Below are 19584 nucleotides of genomic sequence, written 5' to 3'. Positions count from 1 at the left end.
GTATTAGTTCTCATGCTAGTGAGGGCTGAGAATCCACTCTCACATAGGTACGTGGTTGCAAAGGGTATCAGTGTCTTAACAGCACGATTTTCCAAGGCAAGAAACTCTTGAGTGCAGCCCTATCCAGAAATCTGGCAGTGGCTTCTGATTTAATTCAATTTTCACAGAACAGCTTGTTGCAATTTCGATGAGGGTCTCTTGTTCAGATATTGGTAAGTGGACTGGAGACAGGGCATGAAAAGAACAAGGAATCCAGTTGTTTGTGTCATCCGCTTCGGGAAAGTACCTGCGTAATTGCGCACTCAGCTCACTCAGGTGCTTCACTATATCACATTTGACATTGTCCGTAAGCTTGAGTTAGTTTGCACACAAAAAACCATACAATGATGGAAAGACTTGTGTGTTGTCCTTGTTAATGCTGACAGAGAAGAGCTCCAACTTCTTAATCATAGCCTCAAATGTGTCCCACACAGAGAGTCCCTGTAATCCTAGATTCAGATCATTCAGGCGAGAAAATACATCACCCAGATAGGCAAGTCATGTGAGAAACTCGTCATCATGCAATCGGTCAGACAAGTGAACATGATGGTCAGTAAAGAAAACTTTAAGCTGGTCTCTCAATTCCAAAATATGTGTCAATACTTTGTCCCTTAATAACCAGCGCACTTCTGTATGTTGTAAAAGCCCTACATATCACTGCAGAAAATACACGAGAGTTCAGGGGCCTTGCTTTAACAAAGTGAACCATTCTCACTGTAGTATCCAAAACGTCTTTCAAGCTGTCAGGCATTCCCTTGGCAGCAAGAGCCTCTCGGTGGATGCTGCAGTGTAACCAAGTGGCATCGGGAGCAACTGCTTGCACTCACGTTACCACTCCACTATACCTCGCTGTCATGGCTTTTGCGGCCACAGGACAAATACCAACACATCTTGAACACCAAAGTCCATATGATGTCACAAAGCTGTCCAGTACTTTTCCAGTGGTTTACAGAAGAGGATGTCTGTCTTAATTGACCCCCCATAAACGTAAGGGACAAACACCAGGAGCTGTGCCACGTCTGTTGACTCATCCAGCTTGTATGCGAAGCAGGAATTGTTTCAAAACATCTCCTGCCATGTCACTGATGCCTCGTGAAACCCTGTTGCTTGATGAAGGCATTGTTTGTATAGTTTTTTGGGGCCTTTTCCCCCAGCATTTTCCCAGCCGTATCTGCGGCAGCAGGAAGAATTAAGTCCTCCACAATAGTACGGGGCTTGCCTGTCCTAGCCACTCGGTAGCTCACCATATAAGACGCTTCTAGCCCCTTCTTATTAACTGTATCTGTTACTTGTATATGTCTTACTACTCGAAAGTCGTCTATACTGTCGCTCAAAAAACTCCTGTGGCTTGTTTTTCAAAGTGTCATGTTTCGTTTTCTAAATGTCTGCACAAGAGTGAACCCGCCGAGAGAGTAACGGTTAATGTGATTGGATGTTAATTAGTTGGCTACCTGTAGTTGACAATGTGTTGTTATTTCACTAAACACTAGATGGTTGAATTTTCATTTTTGGCAGTGAAATGAGGTTACTCAGGTGAGAAAAAAACCTCACCCAAATGTATAGCCCCGTTGGAAAATACAAATGGACTGTTTGAAAATGTGAGTAAAAAAATAAACGTCAATCACATTTTTATTTGGCCATGCTCCCAACGGCATTACGCATACCCCCGATGGCATTACGCGTACCCCAGTTTGGGATTACCTGGTCTACACTAATTTAAGTGACATCAATAAGGGATCATAGCTTTCACCTGGTCAGTCTATGTCATGGAAATGTTCTGTATCCTCAGTGTATAGTGTCAAAAGAGAGCACTATGGAAGTTGGACCTGAAACCACTTGCATGCTTCTACCACTAGATGGGAGAGTTACACCACAAACAAACTCCTGTCATCGGTCTCAACATGTACATAGACAATGTCCTGAGATACAAGTATATATATATATAACTAGCAAGTTTAGTCTGAGAAGGACCACGTTTTATAGTACCTTCCACTTCAGAATGCATGGACGACAATGAAAAGATAGAGCGAGAGATAGGTACACAGAGGGAACAAAAGAGCTTTTACGACAGAGAAGACGAGACATGAGGAGGGGGCCACATCGGACACGGGCTAATGCTTCATTGGGACATCATTCATCAAGTACAAACAGGAACGGAAATCTTATCCCTGACATAAACATGCATTCCCACAATCACGAATGCACATTTACCAGCACAGATACAGATACAATAATAACAGCGACAAACATACTTGGGTTGTTTCTAGACTCCAATTAGGAACCAACAACATCCAGCACGATATACAATACAGTATATTTCGGTCTGTATTGTATATTGTATTATTTTTAATATAGAATAGATCAACCGCAGAGATGGAGGGATTCAAATGGGTAAATGGAGGGAGGAGGAGGAGGAGGAGGAGGAGGAGGGGCGGGGTCCTTACATCTCCGTTCATCAGTTTGCAGTCGTCCTCCATCTCGTCAGCGCTGTCTTCATCCGTCACGTCGCCCTCCTCGTTGTCTTCGTCGATGTTCGGCGGGAGCTTCTTGCCCTGGCGGACAAAAGTGCCGTTAACATGTGGGTCATATTTATTAGGCACCAAACAGAAGAAAAACATTCTGTATGAGGGATGTAATACCTGAATAGGATCAATAAGAATCGCACATACTTCGTTGCAAATTGTTTTTCGATTGCATGCTCTAATGAAGTAGCACCAAGTAGCTCCATTTCATGAGGTTCTGGGTAGAAGTTACACGTAGGCCAGGTGTAGAATCATGTAACTCTACCTGAACCATTAGGGATAGGTAACAGTACTCCATTCTAGGACCTTTTCATCTGTATGCCAGTGTGTGGGTCAGTTCGGCTTTGAATTTGACATTTTTGTTGAACTAGATATTCATAACATAATACTGTCTAATTCAGTGTAAACACTAAATGGGTTGTTATTGCTCAGAGGTGCTGAGTGCTATTAACATGGTGTGTAGTAAAGGATGTAGCTTTTTGCACTATATTTCCCCAATCTAAACCATTAGGCTTTCCTCCTGAGTGCTAAAGGTGTACCAGCCGTAACAGCTACAGCAGCCACTAGGGACTGTTCCCATACCAGTATATCTGGGGGTAGTGTTCAGAATGGTGTCATGTTGTAGATAGAAATATCATACATAAAGCTGACACAAATGCCTATTCTCCTTGACAAAGAAGAATGTCTATTCTACATGATACATTTCTATTTGTCCTGTAAAATGACACCTTCTAAACATGCTGTTAACCAGTAACGGTTTGATTGAATGACACAAACGGCCCTGCTGAGTAGCAGCCTTACACTCTACGAGAGGGACAGTTGAAAAGACAATGCTGATGGATAGAGGGGTAAACATGTCAGGGATCGATGCAGCAGTGAAGGATCGGTCTCCATCTTGCCGGTCGCCGGTTTTCCAAGGTTCCACGAGGGGATGTTTGTTTGATGTTCTCAGCAGCAATCGTGGTCAATAACTAGGTCCCGAGGCGGTGATATTATATTATTCAATGGAGAGCCGCGTGGATTCTGTTCTGGCTTCAGGATTGGTCGAAAATCAATAAAGAAGCTACGGCTGCATTTAGTGTCATCGGACAGTTTCGCAAGCCGTGTGCACGTTGTGAGTGGAGTGGAATGAGTTGAAGGCCAATTCCACCCAAAGACTTTTGGTATTGGTTTCTTTAGTCCATTGTTGATATAGTTCCAAAATGTTTTGCATGTCAGCAATCAAGTTTTCCAGACATTTACCTTTCAATATACAGAAGTCCAGCCGATATGATTCATTCGGGGGGAGTTTTCCTTTAAGTGCTGTGTTAAACATCCTAGTGTGCTTCTGGTATGCAATGTTTTAGAACCACCATAAGAAGCGGTCTCTTTCGGGGCTGCACACACACACACACACACACACACACACACACACACACACACACACACACACACACACACACACACACACACACACACACACACACACACACACACACACACACACACACACACACACACACACACACACACAATTGACAGTTCATTGAAACACAGACAAAACTATAACGATCCACAATCAAATGGGAAAATCCATCCCCTCAGCCAGTTCCAAACGATCATGTAGGAGTGATGTTATAGTACAATCACACGCAGCTCTACTGGACAGCTGCCACATGGCAGTGTGATGTGAATGCCAACCAGGCCTTGGTACTGGGCCTTCTTCCACTAAAGCACCTGGCATCAATAAACCCTCCTTAACTTCAAAACTGGCTGTTCTGTCTTGTCCGCTAATGTGGAGTTGATGGAGGCAACTCAGTTCGTTGCAGACATGCATGTGTCTTAGCACTCTTCAAAGGTTTCCTCTCGTTGTCTCCTTTCTTTAGTGATAATGAAAAGAAAAAAGCTGGATAGCTGTCAGCCATATTGATTTGGCCAGTCACGTCCTTTCAAGGTCAGAGTGCATGAAGGAGAGGACTACTTCCGAAGACCGACTCGAGCCAAATCAGAGTGATTCTTACTTAAGCTGTCTGTCTGGGGAAGACGTGTGGAGTTGAGGCTGTATTTAGAACAGTGTGGTATCTAGCGCTAGGAGTGCCCATTGACCCATAGCAGCCAGATGTGCCTGAAGTCAGCTACAGGTTGAACAATTTCCAACTCCATTTATGTAGCGAGAAGGAAGGAACTCAGGTGCCTCACCTTTTTTAGAAATTAATTTACTTGTTTCTAATATGATGTTTTGCTTTTGGCAATATTCCTCCCTTTCTGTAATGTGACATGGGTTAGTGTCCAAGCCTGCAGGCTTTTGTTCCAACCAAGGATTCTATTTCAATAGTCCGCAGATCCACAATTCACTGTATCAGGTGTATAACTGCTGGGAAGAAACACAAGCCTGAACACCCAGTAGATCTCCTTTCTGGGACCGATGGTGGAAAGACCCCTGGTCAATGACTGGCTGCTAAGAATAATACCTCTGTGTGTGTGTGTCTGGGCGTGTGTGACTATGCGAATGCAAAGTGTTTACCTTGACGAGGATCTTCCCTTTGAGGGTGTCTGGGGAGGGCAGGTGGCCCTGTTCGTCTGCCTTGACGGCCGAGAGGTCCAGCTTGTCTCCCATCACCTCCACCAGGTACTGGGCCATCTTCTTCTGCTGGGGGACGCTGCAGTGGTTCTCTATGGACAGGATCACTGGGTAGCTGACAGGGACAGACATGGGTTATCACAACATCTGAGACTGGAGGACAAAGACTTGGGTAGAGCCAGAGATAAAGCCATCAATCTATATCGTGTCAGACATCTGTGGTACAGCCTTGGCACTGGGTTATCATTACTCAGACAGTTGATGACTAAGACATGGGTTTTCAATTTGTCACTAGAGTTTCAGTCCAATGCCATCACCTTCAACCCTCTGAAATGTGATTTTGAAGTGCCTCAGAAAATGACAACATTCTCTGAAGATGAATACGTTCCTTGCTGTTCAAACAATTATGTACAAATAGTCTTGCACTAAAGATCACCCAAATATGCATGCAGACTCACATGCATCTTGATTGGATTATCACCTACAGTAGCACCGCATCTCTGTGTGTGTGTGTGTGTGTGTGTGTGTGTGTGTGTGTGTGTGTGTTCCTGTTCCAGTAAGCCTGTAGGAGTGTCAAGCCTGCATTTCTCTGTCTACTAAGGCACACAACACAGCCCATCATAACCCAAGACATGATGGTCGCCAACGTTCCCTGTTCTGTCCTCAAAAGCATGTGTGTGGGTTAGACTGCAATTGCTATGGGTACTACTCAAAACACTACATCGTCTGGCAGTGCCTTTCAACTATGATCCCAGGGATTCGTTGTGTAGTCTGGTAGATTTCATTCTAGCGGAGCATCAATTTGTACGCTTTCTTGTTCAAGAAAAACAACTAAATGAAAGAGACTTTAGCATTAGCATAAACGCACAATGTTGTTAGGCTCGCTATTGGGTGCATGACAAAAAGCTCTCATCAGACCCCTCTCATGAAACACCATACTGGCGGCAATTGAATTCAACGTCTCAATCCCACGCATTCTCCTATATAGGCTCAGGATGAACGACATGGCATAAGGGAGAGTTGTGAATTGAGAGGATGTGCGAGCGAATGTCTCGGGACCTCATTTTCCATGTGCCATAAAAGCCCCACTTTCTGTCAGAGGGGGTTGAAACCTGGGAAACTAGCTGAAGTATCTACGGACAAAAGGAGAAGAAAGAGATGAAAATCAAAGCAGCGACACACTTACTCGTTTTTCACAAAGGCGTACTTGTTGATGGTCTCGATGACGTCTTTGAAGAGGATCTTGGAGGTGAGCGTGTAGCCGTGGTGCACGATGGGCTCTCCGTCCTGCCCGTCCCAGCAGTCCACTTCAGTGGAGGGGAATAAGAAGAAAGGGGCGAATGAGAGGAGCGACCATGAGAAGGGAAGGGCACTCAGACAGTTAATAGCCCTGGGTTATTACTTTAACAATGCTCTTTTACTTACTAGGGACCCATTACAGTCGCTGACTGTGATGATAGACATAGTGAATATTTGTAACACTGTATAACTTACTAGGGACCCATTACAGTCACTGAATGTTATGATAGACATAGTGAATATTTGTAACACTGTATAACTTACTAGGGACCCATTACAGTCACTGAATGTTATGATAGACATAGTGAATATTTGTAACACTGTATAACTTACTAGGGACCCATTACAGTCACTGAATGTTATGATAGACATAGTGATTATTTGTAACACTGTATGTAACCTGTTATGATAGACGTAGGGTGTCACTGAATGTTATGATAGACATAGTGAATATTTGTAACACTGTATAACTTTAGGGACCCATTACAGTCACAAACATGTATTTGAATGGTAGCATCTGTTTGCGTGTGTATATGTGCACGGGTACATGCTTTCTTGCAAACATGTATTTGGGTGCATCTGTTTGCTTGCATGGGTTTCTTTACACACAAATGTTTGGGTGTCTGTGTGTGTGCTCATGAGGGAGTGAACGGCGTCTTTCACTGACCCTCCACGCAGCGGCAGCCGGCCTGCAGCACCCAGGCGTACATGTCGACGCGGGACTGGGACATGAGCTGGTCGCCCATCAGGTAGGTGTTGTGGGACGAGGCGATGAAGTAGTTGCAGAGCGGCTGCGACATGTCTTGGGTCACCTCGTAGTGCTCCGGGTTGAAGATGTCCCCCGCCGGGCTGCGCATGTAGCTGGTGAAACCTGGGTCACACACAAACAGAACATTTTTTTAACAACATTTTGCAACTGAACACGAAAATGAATGATCCTTATTGGACAAGTCCAGGTAGTCCCCTCCCTGTTTCAGTCAATTTTCGTTTCCTTTGGTGCCTAGTGAATGCAACCCTGAAGAGGACCACATGGGAGCCATCAAACGTGATATGTTGGAGACATGTTGGAGACAGGGGTGGGATTGAGGGGAATGGGGCAGATGTGTTGAACATGAAAGTGGATCTCAGGGTGATTTGACCATGGTTGAGCTCCTAGAGGGATTTCCTTTGGGCATATAAAGTATCAATATTGTAGATGTATTCTGAAAAGAGAATATGATAGAGAAACATGAATGTGGTCTGTAGATGTTGTATTTAAACTGACAGTACACAAATGTTAAGTATTCGCTCACTACAATTACAAGTTCAGACAATGTGAAGAGTATGTCTGTGAGTTTAGGGACAGATCAACAACAACAAAAATCAATGATTACAAGCCAACATTTCAGGCATCCATTTTGTTTTTATACAATACTTCTAAACTATTTGGATTTTCTAGAGATGAACAATAAACACATGTTTTTGTATAATCGCTGGGGGGAGTTCAGGGAGTCTACATGAATAGGCTGTTGGAAAAGCTACATTTCAGAGCATGGTGAGACATTTGACTGATAAAAGGACAATCGAAAAGGGGACCAATAAGAGAGCTCTTACCATCAATACCCAGAACTCCCTGCTTCTGGTTCACGGAGCAGGGCTCAAATTTGTTCACGATCTCAAGGCAATGGTCTTTGGTCACCTTGGTCATCTAACAAAAACGGAAAAAGACACAAACAAAAACACACAAGCAAACAGTAAGAAACGCAGATTGACGACAGTAGCCATAATTAACTACGTCTCCTCAAATCCCCCCTCCATAACAGTAAACATAGGGAGGGTTGGGGAAGTCCTGTTAATCCAATTAGGAGATGTCCTCACATGCGGCTTCTGTCCCCCATCCCTGTGCTGGAATCCGATTGTCCGCCCAACAGCTGGCCCTTTTAAACCGGCTAACTGGTCGATCAGACTCCCATCCATGTTGATCATTGTCAGGCTGTTGCAAAATGGGTGGGGGAAGTTGTTGCAGAAACAGACTGTCTCGGTGCCAGGTTTTTTCCCAGTACAGGGCTGCACACTACTAGGCCAATATGTTTGTGGTTAGCGCTTAGCACTGGGAGAGAGAGGCTTTGGCTAAGTGGCTTGGTCTACTTGTTGAAGGGGTAAACAGGATTTCGACCACAGAATCAGCAGCTAGCCAGCAAAATAGCTAATTCTCCCTTCTGTTGTGACACTTTCAACTGCTCACTCTCAAACATGAGGGATTTGACATCAAACTGCTTACTGACTGTGGTTTTGCTCCAATTCCCAATGCCTCGTCATGAGAGGTTCAGGGCATTTTTAAGAAGTGGGTAAATGTGGATAAATGGGTTTGGCTTACGAGTGTGTAGAGTGGACACATTTTGGGCAGTGGTATTGAGGCAGAGATAGGAGAGTTAATATACACCACACACACAAAATGGTGCCTGATTAAGGCCCACAGCATCATCAACGGACCCATACAATCCAGCTACAAGCTGTTCACTCCCTTACCGTCGGGCAGAACGTATCGGAACACGAGGTCTGATACCAACAGGTTCAGAGACAGTTTCTATCTAAAAGCCATCAGATTGTATCAGAGCATGAGGTCTGATACCAACAGGTTCAGAGACAGTTTCTATCTACAAGCCATCAGATTGTATCAGAGCATGAGGTCTGATAGAAACTGTCTCTGAGACTGTTGGTATCTACAAGCCATCAGACTGCTTCAAATTTGAACTGGACAGACCACCTGCACTGAATCGCCGCACATTAGCACACACACATGCACCCACACACACACACATGCACCCACACCCACACACACACACACACACACACACACACGCACGCACGCACGCACACACACATTATTATGATTGCTAAATATGATTGCTTTCCCCCAATCCCCCCCTTCCTCAAAACACATATTGGACTACAAATTGTGCCTTGCTATATTATACTTATGCAAAAAATGATTCAATTTTATTAAGTCATTTACTTTATATTCGTGTAATTTTCTTATTTCTTATGGTTGTTGCATTGTGGAGAAGGACAAACAAAAAAGTGTAACGGGTCGCATTAAAAAAGATGCTGCATAAAGGCTTCCTTCATTTCCCCCCCACTGCATCGAGGATAGTGTACACAGATGTTTCGGCTTTACAGGCTTCTTCAGTACGTAGGCACACATGTAGCCATAGGCTAGGTTGTAGCAACCTCATGATGGTTGTAGGGAAAGTGAGAGTATCATGTAGTAGCCAAAACCTATCGATGTTACATAGAATACGAATGACAGTCATCAAATTAAAATATCCATGCTCCAGTCATCCAATATCCATGCTCCAGTCATCCAATATCCATGCTCCAGTCATCCAATATCCATGCTCCAGTCATCCAATATCCATGCTCCAGTCATCCAATATCCATGCTCCAGTCATCCAATATCCATGCTCCAGTCATCCAATATCCATGCTCCAGTCATCCAATATCCATGCTCCAGTCATCCAATATCCATGCTCCAGTCATCCAATATCCATGCTCCAGTCATCCAATATCCATGCTCCAGTCATCCAATATCCATGCTCCAGTCATCCAATATCCATAAAGTAAAAATGGCCTCCCTCACCTTAAACGGCACTGACCACCATTGATACCATGTGTATCCATTGATACCGTGTGTATCCAGTGTATCCAGTACACACAACTAATAACACACACACGCCAAGAGAGAGCTAGTAAACACAGTTAAAATGAGAAACTGAGGGGAGGCTGTAGTTAATGATGCCAGCAGAGCGAGGAGAGAAGAGCTAGAGACAGCCCAGCTGCATCCTGGCCCCATTTCAAATAAATCACCTCGCAAAACCGCCTCAATGCTTCCCAACAAAGTAGGGAGTAGTGGAACATCCAATTCCGTGCCCAAAAATACGACAGATTGGATACAATTTCCTAATTACAGCTCCTTTTCTGTCTCTTTTTCACAGCAGAACCATATTACATTTTATCCCCTGAAGCCTTTAGAAGTTCATTTGAAGTGATACTGCTAATTCTAATAGCCTCGTAGGAGCCTGTGTCTGCACTTAAGCACTATTAAGCATTTGCTTCAGAACCCAATGGCAAATCCATTAAACGACTGTCTGTCACCTGGAGCAGGCTCTACGGGGTGACTCACGGGGGAAGATACAGTACATCCCCATTTAGTTAGCTAGTCGGCTTTGGGAAGGATTTTGTGGTTTTTATTGCGCACAGTGTGTTTTTTCCCTCGTTTACATTTGCTCTTCTTTTTTGTTGTTGTTGTTGTTGAATTTTACCCCTTTTTCTCCCCAATTTCGTGGTATCCATTTGTTAGTAGCTACTATCTTGTCTCATCACTACAACTCTTTCGGCTCGGGAGAGACGAAGGATGAAAGTCATGCGTCCTCCGATACACAACCCAACCAAGCCGCACTGCTTCTTAACACAGCGCGCATCCAACCCGGAAGCCAGCCGCACCAATGTGTCAGAGGAAACACCGTGCACCTGGCAACCTTGGTTAGCGCGCACTGCGCCCGGCCCGCCACAGGAGTCGCTGGTGCGCGATGAGAAGGATTTGCCTACCGGCCAAACCCTCCCTAACCCGGACGACGCTAGAGGCCAATTGTGCTTCGCCCCACGGACCGCCCGGGTCGCGGCCGGTTACGACAGAGCCTGGGCGCGAACCCAGAGTCTCTGGTGGCACAGCTGGCGCTGCACTACAGCGCCCTTAACCACTGGCCTACATTTGCTCTTCTGCTCGTATTTTCCCTATAAAGTATGGCTCGACTTACTTTTGATATTACCCTAATAAAGTTTAGAAACGTCTGTGAAGGTTTGGTGTGGTGTGGCTATTATTAAGCTTTAGCTACGGCAGGCCTATGATATGAAGGCAGTGAGCTGAGGAAGACTGTTTCAGGCCTACCAGAGTTACTCCTATAATCTAACAATATAATGCTCATCTTTATACAAAATATTCAAGATAGAAAATTAACGAATTAGCCTTATTTTGTATGGATCTATCTGTATAGCAGACGCAGTAGCCATCCGACATAAAGAAACGCATGTGGGTGTCAATATTCCCTTCCTTCATATAGGCTCCATATATTCATACAAATGTTTATATCATACAGTGGACACCGAAGCCTATAGGCCTATGCATGCAACTCCCTGATACATGTTCAAATCTCTGACAGCTGAACCGTGAGGTGGACAATTGTTGTTTTAGGAAAGTAGCCTAGAAACCAATAAGGAATATAGGCTGTACAGTTTTGCATAGGCTACACTTCGAAACACAAGGAGTAGTGTGTTTTTGTCATTTGTCATAGGCTGTTTTTAAGGAGACGTAAATGTGGCTCATTTGGCCAACATCCCTGGTTTATTGATGGCGCTGGCTGCACCTGTTCGGACCTGAATGTCCGATACATTTCCCAACTGTCCGGTACATTAAAATCTTCCTTTTACTAAAGAAAACTCTGAAATTGTATATTGTTTTTATGAAGATTTTAGAATATTCGCATGACAATCTGTCACCAATTGGATGGAAACCTAGCTGGTGTGCGTTGGTCCAGTGTCACTATGATGATGCCTGCACATCATGGTTCACCAGCAGCCGCAAACTTCGAAAGAATAAGCTACCAGCCAAACAATCTTGTAAGAATTGTACTTAAATACCCCCTCATACTCATCTCTGTAATTCTATCTATGTAATTGTATATGTATGTATGTAAAAAATAAGAACCACAATGGAAATAAGTCCCTGACTTTATAGTGCAATCCAGGTCACTATTAAAAATATTTGTGTATATACAGTTGAAGTCAGAAATTTACATACACTTAGGTTGGAGTCATTAAAACTCGTTTGTCAACCACTCCACAAATCTCTTGTTAACAAACTATAGTTTTGGCAAGTCGGTTAGGACATCTATTGGTTGCATGACACAAGTCATTTTTCCAACAATTGTTTACAGACAGATTATTTCACTTATAATTCACTGTATCACAATTCCAGTGAGTCAGAAGTTTATACCCACTAAGTTGACTGTGCCTTTAAACAGCTTGGAAAATTCCAGAAAATGATGCCATGGCTTTATAAGCTTCTGTTCGGCTAATTGACATAATTTGAGTCAATTGGAGGTGTACCTGTGGATGTATTTCAAGGCCTACCTTCAAACTCAGTGCCTCTTTGCTGGACATCATGGGAAAATCAAAAGAAATCAGCCAAAACCTCAGAAAAACAATTGTAGACCTCCACAAGTCTGGCTCATCCTTGGGAGCAATTTCTAAACGCCTGAAGGTACCACGTTCATCTGTACAAACAATAGTACACAAGTATAAACACCATGGGACCACGCAGCCGACATACCGCTCAGGAAGGAAACACGTTCTGTCTCCTAGAGATGAATGTACTTTGGTGCGAAAAGTGCAAATCAATCCCAGAACAACAGCAAAGAACCTTGTGATGATGCTGGAGGAAACAGGTACAAAATTATCTATATCCACAGTAAAACGAGTCCTATATCGACATAACCTGAAAGGCCGCTCAGCAAGGAAGAAGCCACTGCTCCAAACCCGCCATAAAAAAGCCAGACTACGGTTTGCAACTGCACATGGGAACAAAGATCGTACTATTTGGAGAAATGTCCTCTGGTCTAATGAAACAAAAATACAACTGTTTGGCCATAATGACCATCGTTATGTTTGGAGGAAAAAGAGGGAGTCTTGCAACACCATCCCAACCGTGAATCACGGGGGTGGCAGCATCATGTTGTGGGGGGGCTTTGCTGCAGGAGGGACTACAAACCTGACTCAGCTACACCAGGTCTGTCAGGAGGAATGGGCCAAAACTCAACCAATGTATTGTGGGAAGCTTATGGAAGGCTATTCCGAAACGTTTGACCCAAGTTAAACAATTTAAAGGCAATGCTACCAAATACTAATTTGAGTGTAAGTCAACTTCTGACCCACTGAGAATGTGATGAAAGAAATGAAAGCTGAAATAAATCATTCTCTATACTATTAGTCTGACATTTCACATTCCTAAAATAAAGTGGTGATCCTAACTGACCCAAAACAAGGAAATTGTACTGGGATTAAATGTCAGGAAACAACAAACCAGTTTAATGACATTGTCAAGTCATCCCTTCTATACTGGGTAAGCCTACAAGGTAGGGAGGGATGGATTTTATTTTATAATTTTCCAACAAGTGGATCATGTCGCTAACCATTATCGAGAGTCAAATCTTCAGATGTTTGCCTCAGTCAAGCCATTACAAAAAAGGGCTGTCACAGAAATGCCTTAAAGGCCCAATGCAGCCGTTTTATATCAATATAAAATCATTTCTGGGTAACAATTAATTACCTTACTATAATAGATTTTTATTCAAATGGGCAAAAATTGCTTTTTTTACCAACAACCAATTTTTGGGGGGAGTGGTCTGAGTGGGGAGGGGGAAACTGAGAACTAGCTGTTTTTGGCAGAGGTTTGGAAATCTCTTTGTTATTGGTCTATTAACCAATTTACTGCATGGTGATGTCACCATGGTAAGCTGAAACTCCAGCCTGTGCAAACCTGCTGATTAGAAGGTCCTGTGAAAGATTGTATTTCCAACCAGAAACTATCAGGAAATAACCCTGATCAAAAATGTTTACACTGTTAGTTACATCAGCTGTAATAAGATAGGAAACACAGGAAAAACAGAGTTTTGACCGCACTGGCCTTTAAAGAGGACCAACAAAATAAAAGTTAACCCAAACCATGTCCCCATAGATCAATCTAGGGATGTGCGTGTGTGTATGTGTGTGAGTACCTCCGTGTGAGTACCTCCGTGTGAGTACATGCCAGCGTGCCTGCATGCTTGCACCCGTTTGTGCATCCGTGTACGGATGTGTGTGCCAGCACGCATGTGTGCATCTATGTGCCTCTCTGCCTACCAGCCTGCCTGCATACGCTTCAACTCTGCTCCTGCATACCTTCTGCTCCACCTCCAGGAAGCGGGTCAGGTCGATGCTGTCCAGGTGGTCCTTGTGGTTGCTGTAGGTGAGCATGAGCAAGTAGAGATCACGGCGAGTCGACATCATCTTGTAGAAGGAGCAGAACTCCTCGAAGTCCAGGGTGCCCTGGTTGTCATCTGTGTCTGCCTCCTGGGGAGAAGAGAAGTCACAATGCCATGTCAGGTCATTTAGACATAAAGAATGGAATCCTAGCTTCCACTGTATCGCAGTAGTTATTCAGTTGAGGGATGATTGTTATTGCATCCATCATGTGGCTAGCCTATAGATCCTAGACCAAATGATGTGTTGTTGTGAATGGAACGGTGTTGTGTACAGGATCACATTATTAAACGTTTGCCTGAATAATATGCACAGCAATTAACAGCCACCAACACTCAGATAACTAGTCAGATGGAATATCGAGTTGTGTTTTGGTGATGTAGTGTGAATATGCGCATGCATATTGTAATTAGGTATCTGCATGCCTGCCAACACTCATGGCTGAAATGGTTTTCTTGTGTATGGCCAGCTCCATATGTCTCGCATTGCTAGAGATGGACTTGACTGCAGAGTGATGACGTGGGTGCTGGTGGGAGGTTGGCCTCCATGCACAACACACACACTTGCCAGTTCTGATACCCGGCCAGCTCCCAGCTCTTCAAAAACACACACAAACTTTCAAACTTCCAGGTCTCATAACTTTCAATCAGCCAGATCCCTGCTCTACACTGCATAAACACACACACAAACACACCCAGGTCCAGGTCACAAGTGAGGAACTGACACTTATTTCTCAGTATGACTAGGCAGAAACAACTGACACACACACACACACACACACACACACACACACACACACACACACACACACACACACACACACACACACACACACACACACACACACACACACACACACACACCTGTTCTTCTAAATCAACAGAAAAGATCAATCTCGTCTCATTCCCACACATTCATTATGTGCTTTATCTTGGCCAGGTCGCAATTGTAAATGAGAACTTGTTCTCAACTTGCCTACCTGGTTAAATAAAGGTGAAATAAAAAAATTAATTAAAAAAAAGGGGGCCTGAGCACTTAAGCAGGTTACTACGAGGTGGCGCGTTAGCCATGTGGCTAATATGAACTAATTCATCAGTGTGTGGTGATTCTCGCTTCTCTTCCTCATCTCCGGTGCTTTCAGCTGCGATAAATCATTGAGCAGCTTGCCTGAGTGGTGGTGCCTCCGGCCCGGGATAAAGAGTGCCTCACTGAAACAATGTACCTCTGTGTCTCAACACCAAACGGGCTCTCTGAAGTCAATCTTTCCAGGGTGAGAGGAGGAGAGAGACTCTTGATGCACTAGGCTAAGCTAGGCTACAGTACATCACCTCACCCCAGTTGGTGCTGGAAGGAGTCCTTTTGTAATAAAACAGGGGCAACCCCATTTCCTCAGCTTACTGCTTCTTGGGCAGGCAGGGGGTCAGACTGAGTGTGCGTCACAAATGCCACCCCGTTTTCTATGAAGTGCATTACTTTGACCAGAACCCCTATATAGTGCCCTACTTTTTACCAGGGCCCATGGGGGTTCCGTTTGGGACTCACCCTAAGGATTGTTCTGAAAGCAACAGATCGGCCTCTGCTCATAGGCCCAGTGAATCGGAACCAATGAATGAGATGATAGTGAGTCAGAATGGAGGAGATGCTATCGGTGTGTGGAGCTCAAGGGACTTAGAGGGGAGTGTGGAAGTAAGATAAGCCAGTGCTACGATCAGATTGACTGAATCAATAGGATCTACATTTACTGGAAAATTGCAAACATGGTCAGGCAAGGTGTTTTTCTTTCTCTTTTTCACGTTCCATTTAACGTTGCCAGTGATGGTGAACTCAGAATATAAGTAACGATTTGCACCCAAACGGTAGCTGAGACATGAGAGCTAGTCGATGAGAGTTTCAAAGCTAACAGGAAAATTACAGCAATGCGACATTTATCCTGAGTGGCGCAGCGGTCTAAGGCACCGGCATCGCAGTGCTAGAGGCGTCATCAAAGACGCGGGTTCGATCCCGGGCTGTATCAACACCGGCCGTGATCGGGAGTCCCATTGTGCGGCGCCCAATTGACCCAGCGTCGTCCGGGTTAAGGGAGGGTTTGGCAGGGGTAGGCCGTCATTGTAAATAAGAATTTGTTCTTAACTGACTTGCCTAGTTAAATAAATACATTTAAAAAACATAATGCAGACTCTCTGACATGACCGCCTATGACTTTGCACACAATGTTGTGATTTGACAAATGTACCAAAAATCATGTGCTAACAAGCCAAGAACTCTGTATACTGTAATATATATTGAAAGAGAGTCACTAATGCTTATTGCAATTGATGCATGTGCGCTGGTTATTGTCCTCCTACTGGGTCAAGTCAACAGAGAAAAGCACACACAGGTTCCTCCCAGGAGTAAATAGGTTAAGCCAGCAGACCAGTCCACTATCCCGTAAACACACTCCTGTCTGACACGCACGCACGTACTTACACACACACACGTCCAGACTGGTCCCTGGTGTGTTTACCGTGTGTTACCATGTATTACACCAGAAGCCATCTGCGTCCCTGAGCACCATATGGGTGACCCCTCGGTGGGGCGCGAGGCTTAGCGCGCTTAGCTACGCCACAGGCTGGGGTATAAGAACAGCCACGACCACCAGCGCTAACAACACGTTAACACGATAACACAACGCTAACTTGCTAATCCTCGCAGGGTCATGCTGTCAAAGAACCCTCTGGCTTTACTAGGCTATGTCATGGCTGGGAGTTTGCAGCTAATAGCTTAACCCTGAGTAAAAAGTCATGTATCAAGGGTTATATCTCCATTCGTCTTTCCATGATCTTCTCACCACCACTTTTTAGGATTTATGGTTTTTATTAGGATCCCCATTAGCCAACGTCAATGGAGACAGCTAGTCTTCCTGCGATCTGACACATACCTGAAAATACGTTACAGACAAAAATACTTCACAATTTGCATACATTTAAAACATTATCATAGACATTACAAGCTAGGTTTCCATCCAATTGGCGACATATTTCCATGTTAATATCTAAAATCAGCACAACAAAAAAAAAAAACATATTTTCCAACAAATTGTTTTGTTGCAGATACACTATATATATATATATACAAAAGTATGTGGACACCTCTTCAAATGAGTGGATTTAACTATTTCAGCCATACCCGTAGATGACAGGTGTATAAAATCGAGGACACAAATTTCTGCCCTATTAGAGCTGCCCCGGTCAACTGTAAGTGCTGTTATTGTGAATTGTACAACGGTTGGGTCTAATCCTGAATGCTGATTGGTTAAAACCGCATTCCAGCCGGTGTCTATTCCACAAGTTCCCATCTGCTAAATATATGACGTTAAAATGGGTATTTACTCTGTTCCATCTGACTGAGCAATCCACTGTCTCATTAGCCCAGCTGGGCAATTTATAAACTTGATCTCCACTGTAAAAGGCACGTAGACATTATCTCACATTTCTTTTAGACTAACATTTAGTTGTTTTCAACAGCGGAGATTTAAACCTTGCTGTCTGTCTCTCCTGACATTTGCGACATTGTTACAATATTCAAATTCAATCTCCAGCTGTCTCATAGTAATGAATGTGTCGAGACTCAGGATGAGACCGACAGGCAGGCAGCTTTTCTCAGCCATTCCAAATCATGAATCAGCATCATTTTTATACAAAGAATATACAAAAAAATATCAACAGCAAACTATTAAAATTAAATGTATTTGTATTTGCAGTCTTTCCAGCTTCAGTTTGAAGGGATTGTGTTGGCTAGCTCCTGTGAACAACAGTGTCCTGACAGGAGAGCACATTTTCTATGCCAGCGGAAATCAAGCATTATTAGCTCATTGGTATGGATGTATCCAACTAAATGTCACTAGAAAACAGCTTAAACAAATGCAGCTACTTTTGTTATTCTGTCTGCCCTGTTTGAAGTGACTGCAAGTCTGATGTAGTTTGCTAGCTAGCAACAAGGGATAAGAACGTTGCCAGCCAGTATGGCAATAGAACATTTAGAACGAACAACTCGGTCGCGTCCATAGATACAGAACAAAAAGACTTAACTGGGTCGCGTCTCTGGCAACCGAACCGATAGAACGAACAACCAGCTGGCTTGGGTAGCAACCCTAGATTTGTGTCGGGACTGTATCTTGTGGAAGGATGAAATAGTATGAATAAATTCATCAAAATAAAGTTTAATGAAAATATGTAAATCATTATTTGAATGTGTTGGTAACCCCCATTGTATGAAAGTGATAATGCCCTCGAAGCCGGTGTTTGGAGGATATATTGGCCAATATATTCACCTAACACCAGCTTCTCTGGCATTATCACTTAAGTGGAAAAGTCTAGGAGCAACAATTGTTCAGCCGCAAAGTGGTAGGCCACACAAGCTCACAGAACAGGCCCGCCGAGTGCTGGAGCACGTAGCCCGTAAAAATCATCTGTCCTCGGTTGCAACACTCAGTACCGAGTGCCAAACTGCCTCTCAATGTAACGTCAGCACAATAACTGGTATTTGGGAGATTCATGAAATGGGTTTCCATGGCTGAGCAGCCGCACTGAAGCCTAAGTTCACCATGCGCAATGCCAAGCGTCAGCTAGAGTGGTGTAAAGCTCGCCACCATTGGACTCTGGAGCAGTGGAAATGCATTCTCTGGAGTGATGAATCACGCTTCACCATCTGGCAGTCCAACGGACAAAATGCAACAAAGCTCCTATGCAAATCCTCTCTCTGTCACTCAGAAACTTCCAGTGTCTGCCTGCAAGCTGAAAATCTTTGCCTGTGCGTGTTTAGGCTACCTGCCCCTCCATAGCACAGGCTACTGTACTGACATTACAAGCTTGATTCAGAAGATAGAGAGAGTTTTTAATTAGCTAGAGAAGAATGGACTTTTTCAATGCTGCACTGAACAAAAATATAAACACAACATGTAAAGTGTTGGTCCAATGTTTCATGAGATTAAAACAAATACATACGCACAAAAATCATATTTCTCTAAAATGTTTTGTACAAATATGTTTCAATCCCTGTTTGTGAGAATTGATCCTTTGCCAAGATAATCTATCCACCTTACAGGTGTGACATATCAAGAAGCTAATTAAA

General features: G+C 43.8%; 1 protein-coding gene across 1 annotated transcript in view; it reads right to left on the bottom strand.

Annotated features, from left to right (window-relative positions):
• plch2a (phospholipase C, eta 2a) overlaps positions 1 to 19584 on the bottom strand; it is a 192219-nt gene that overhangs the window by 38045 nt on the left and 134590 nt on the right. Inside the window, exons 6-11 of the mRNA XM_035739474.2 lie at positions 14395 to 14565; positions 8014 to 8107; positions 7088 to 7291; positions 6308 to 6428; positions 5065 to 5236; positions 2484 to 2591 (exon numbers count right to left, since the gene is read on the bottom strand). Coding sequence (XP_035595367.1) covers positions 2484 to 2591; positions 5065 to 5236; positions 6308 to 6428; positions 7088 to 7291; positions 8014 to 8107; positions 14395 to 14565 — 870 coding nt within the window. The remainder of the gene's footprint in view (positions 1 to 2483; positions 2592 to 5064; positions 5237 to 6307; positions 6429 to 7087; positions 7292 to 8013; positions 8108 to 14394; positions 14566 to 19584) is intronic.

This window comes from Oncorhynchus keta, chromosome 27 (assembly GCF_023373465.1).
Source record: "Oncorhynchus keta strain PuntledgeMale-10-30-2019 chromosome 27, Oket_V2, whole genome shotgun sequence".
Lineage (NCBI taxonomy): Eukaryota > Metazoa > Chordata > Actinopteri > Salmoniformes > Salmonidae > Oncorhynchus > Oncorhynchus keta.
Note: the sequence above shows the minus strand (reverse complement) of the source record. Positions and strands in the feature narration are given on the sequence as shown.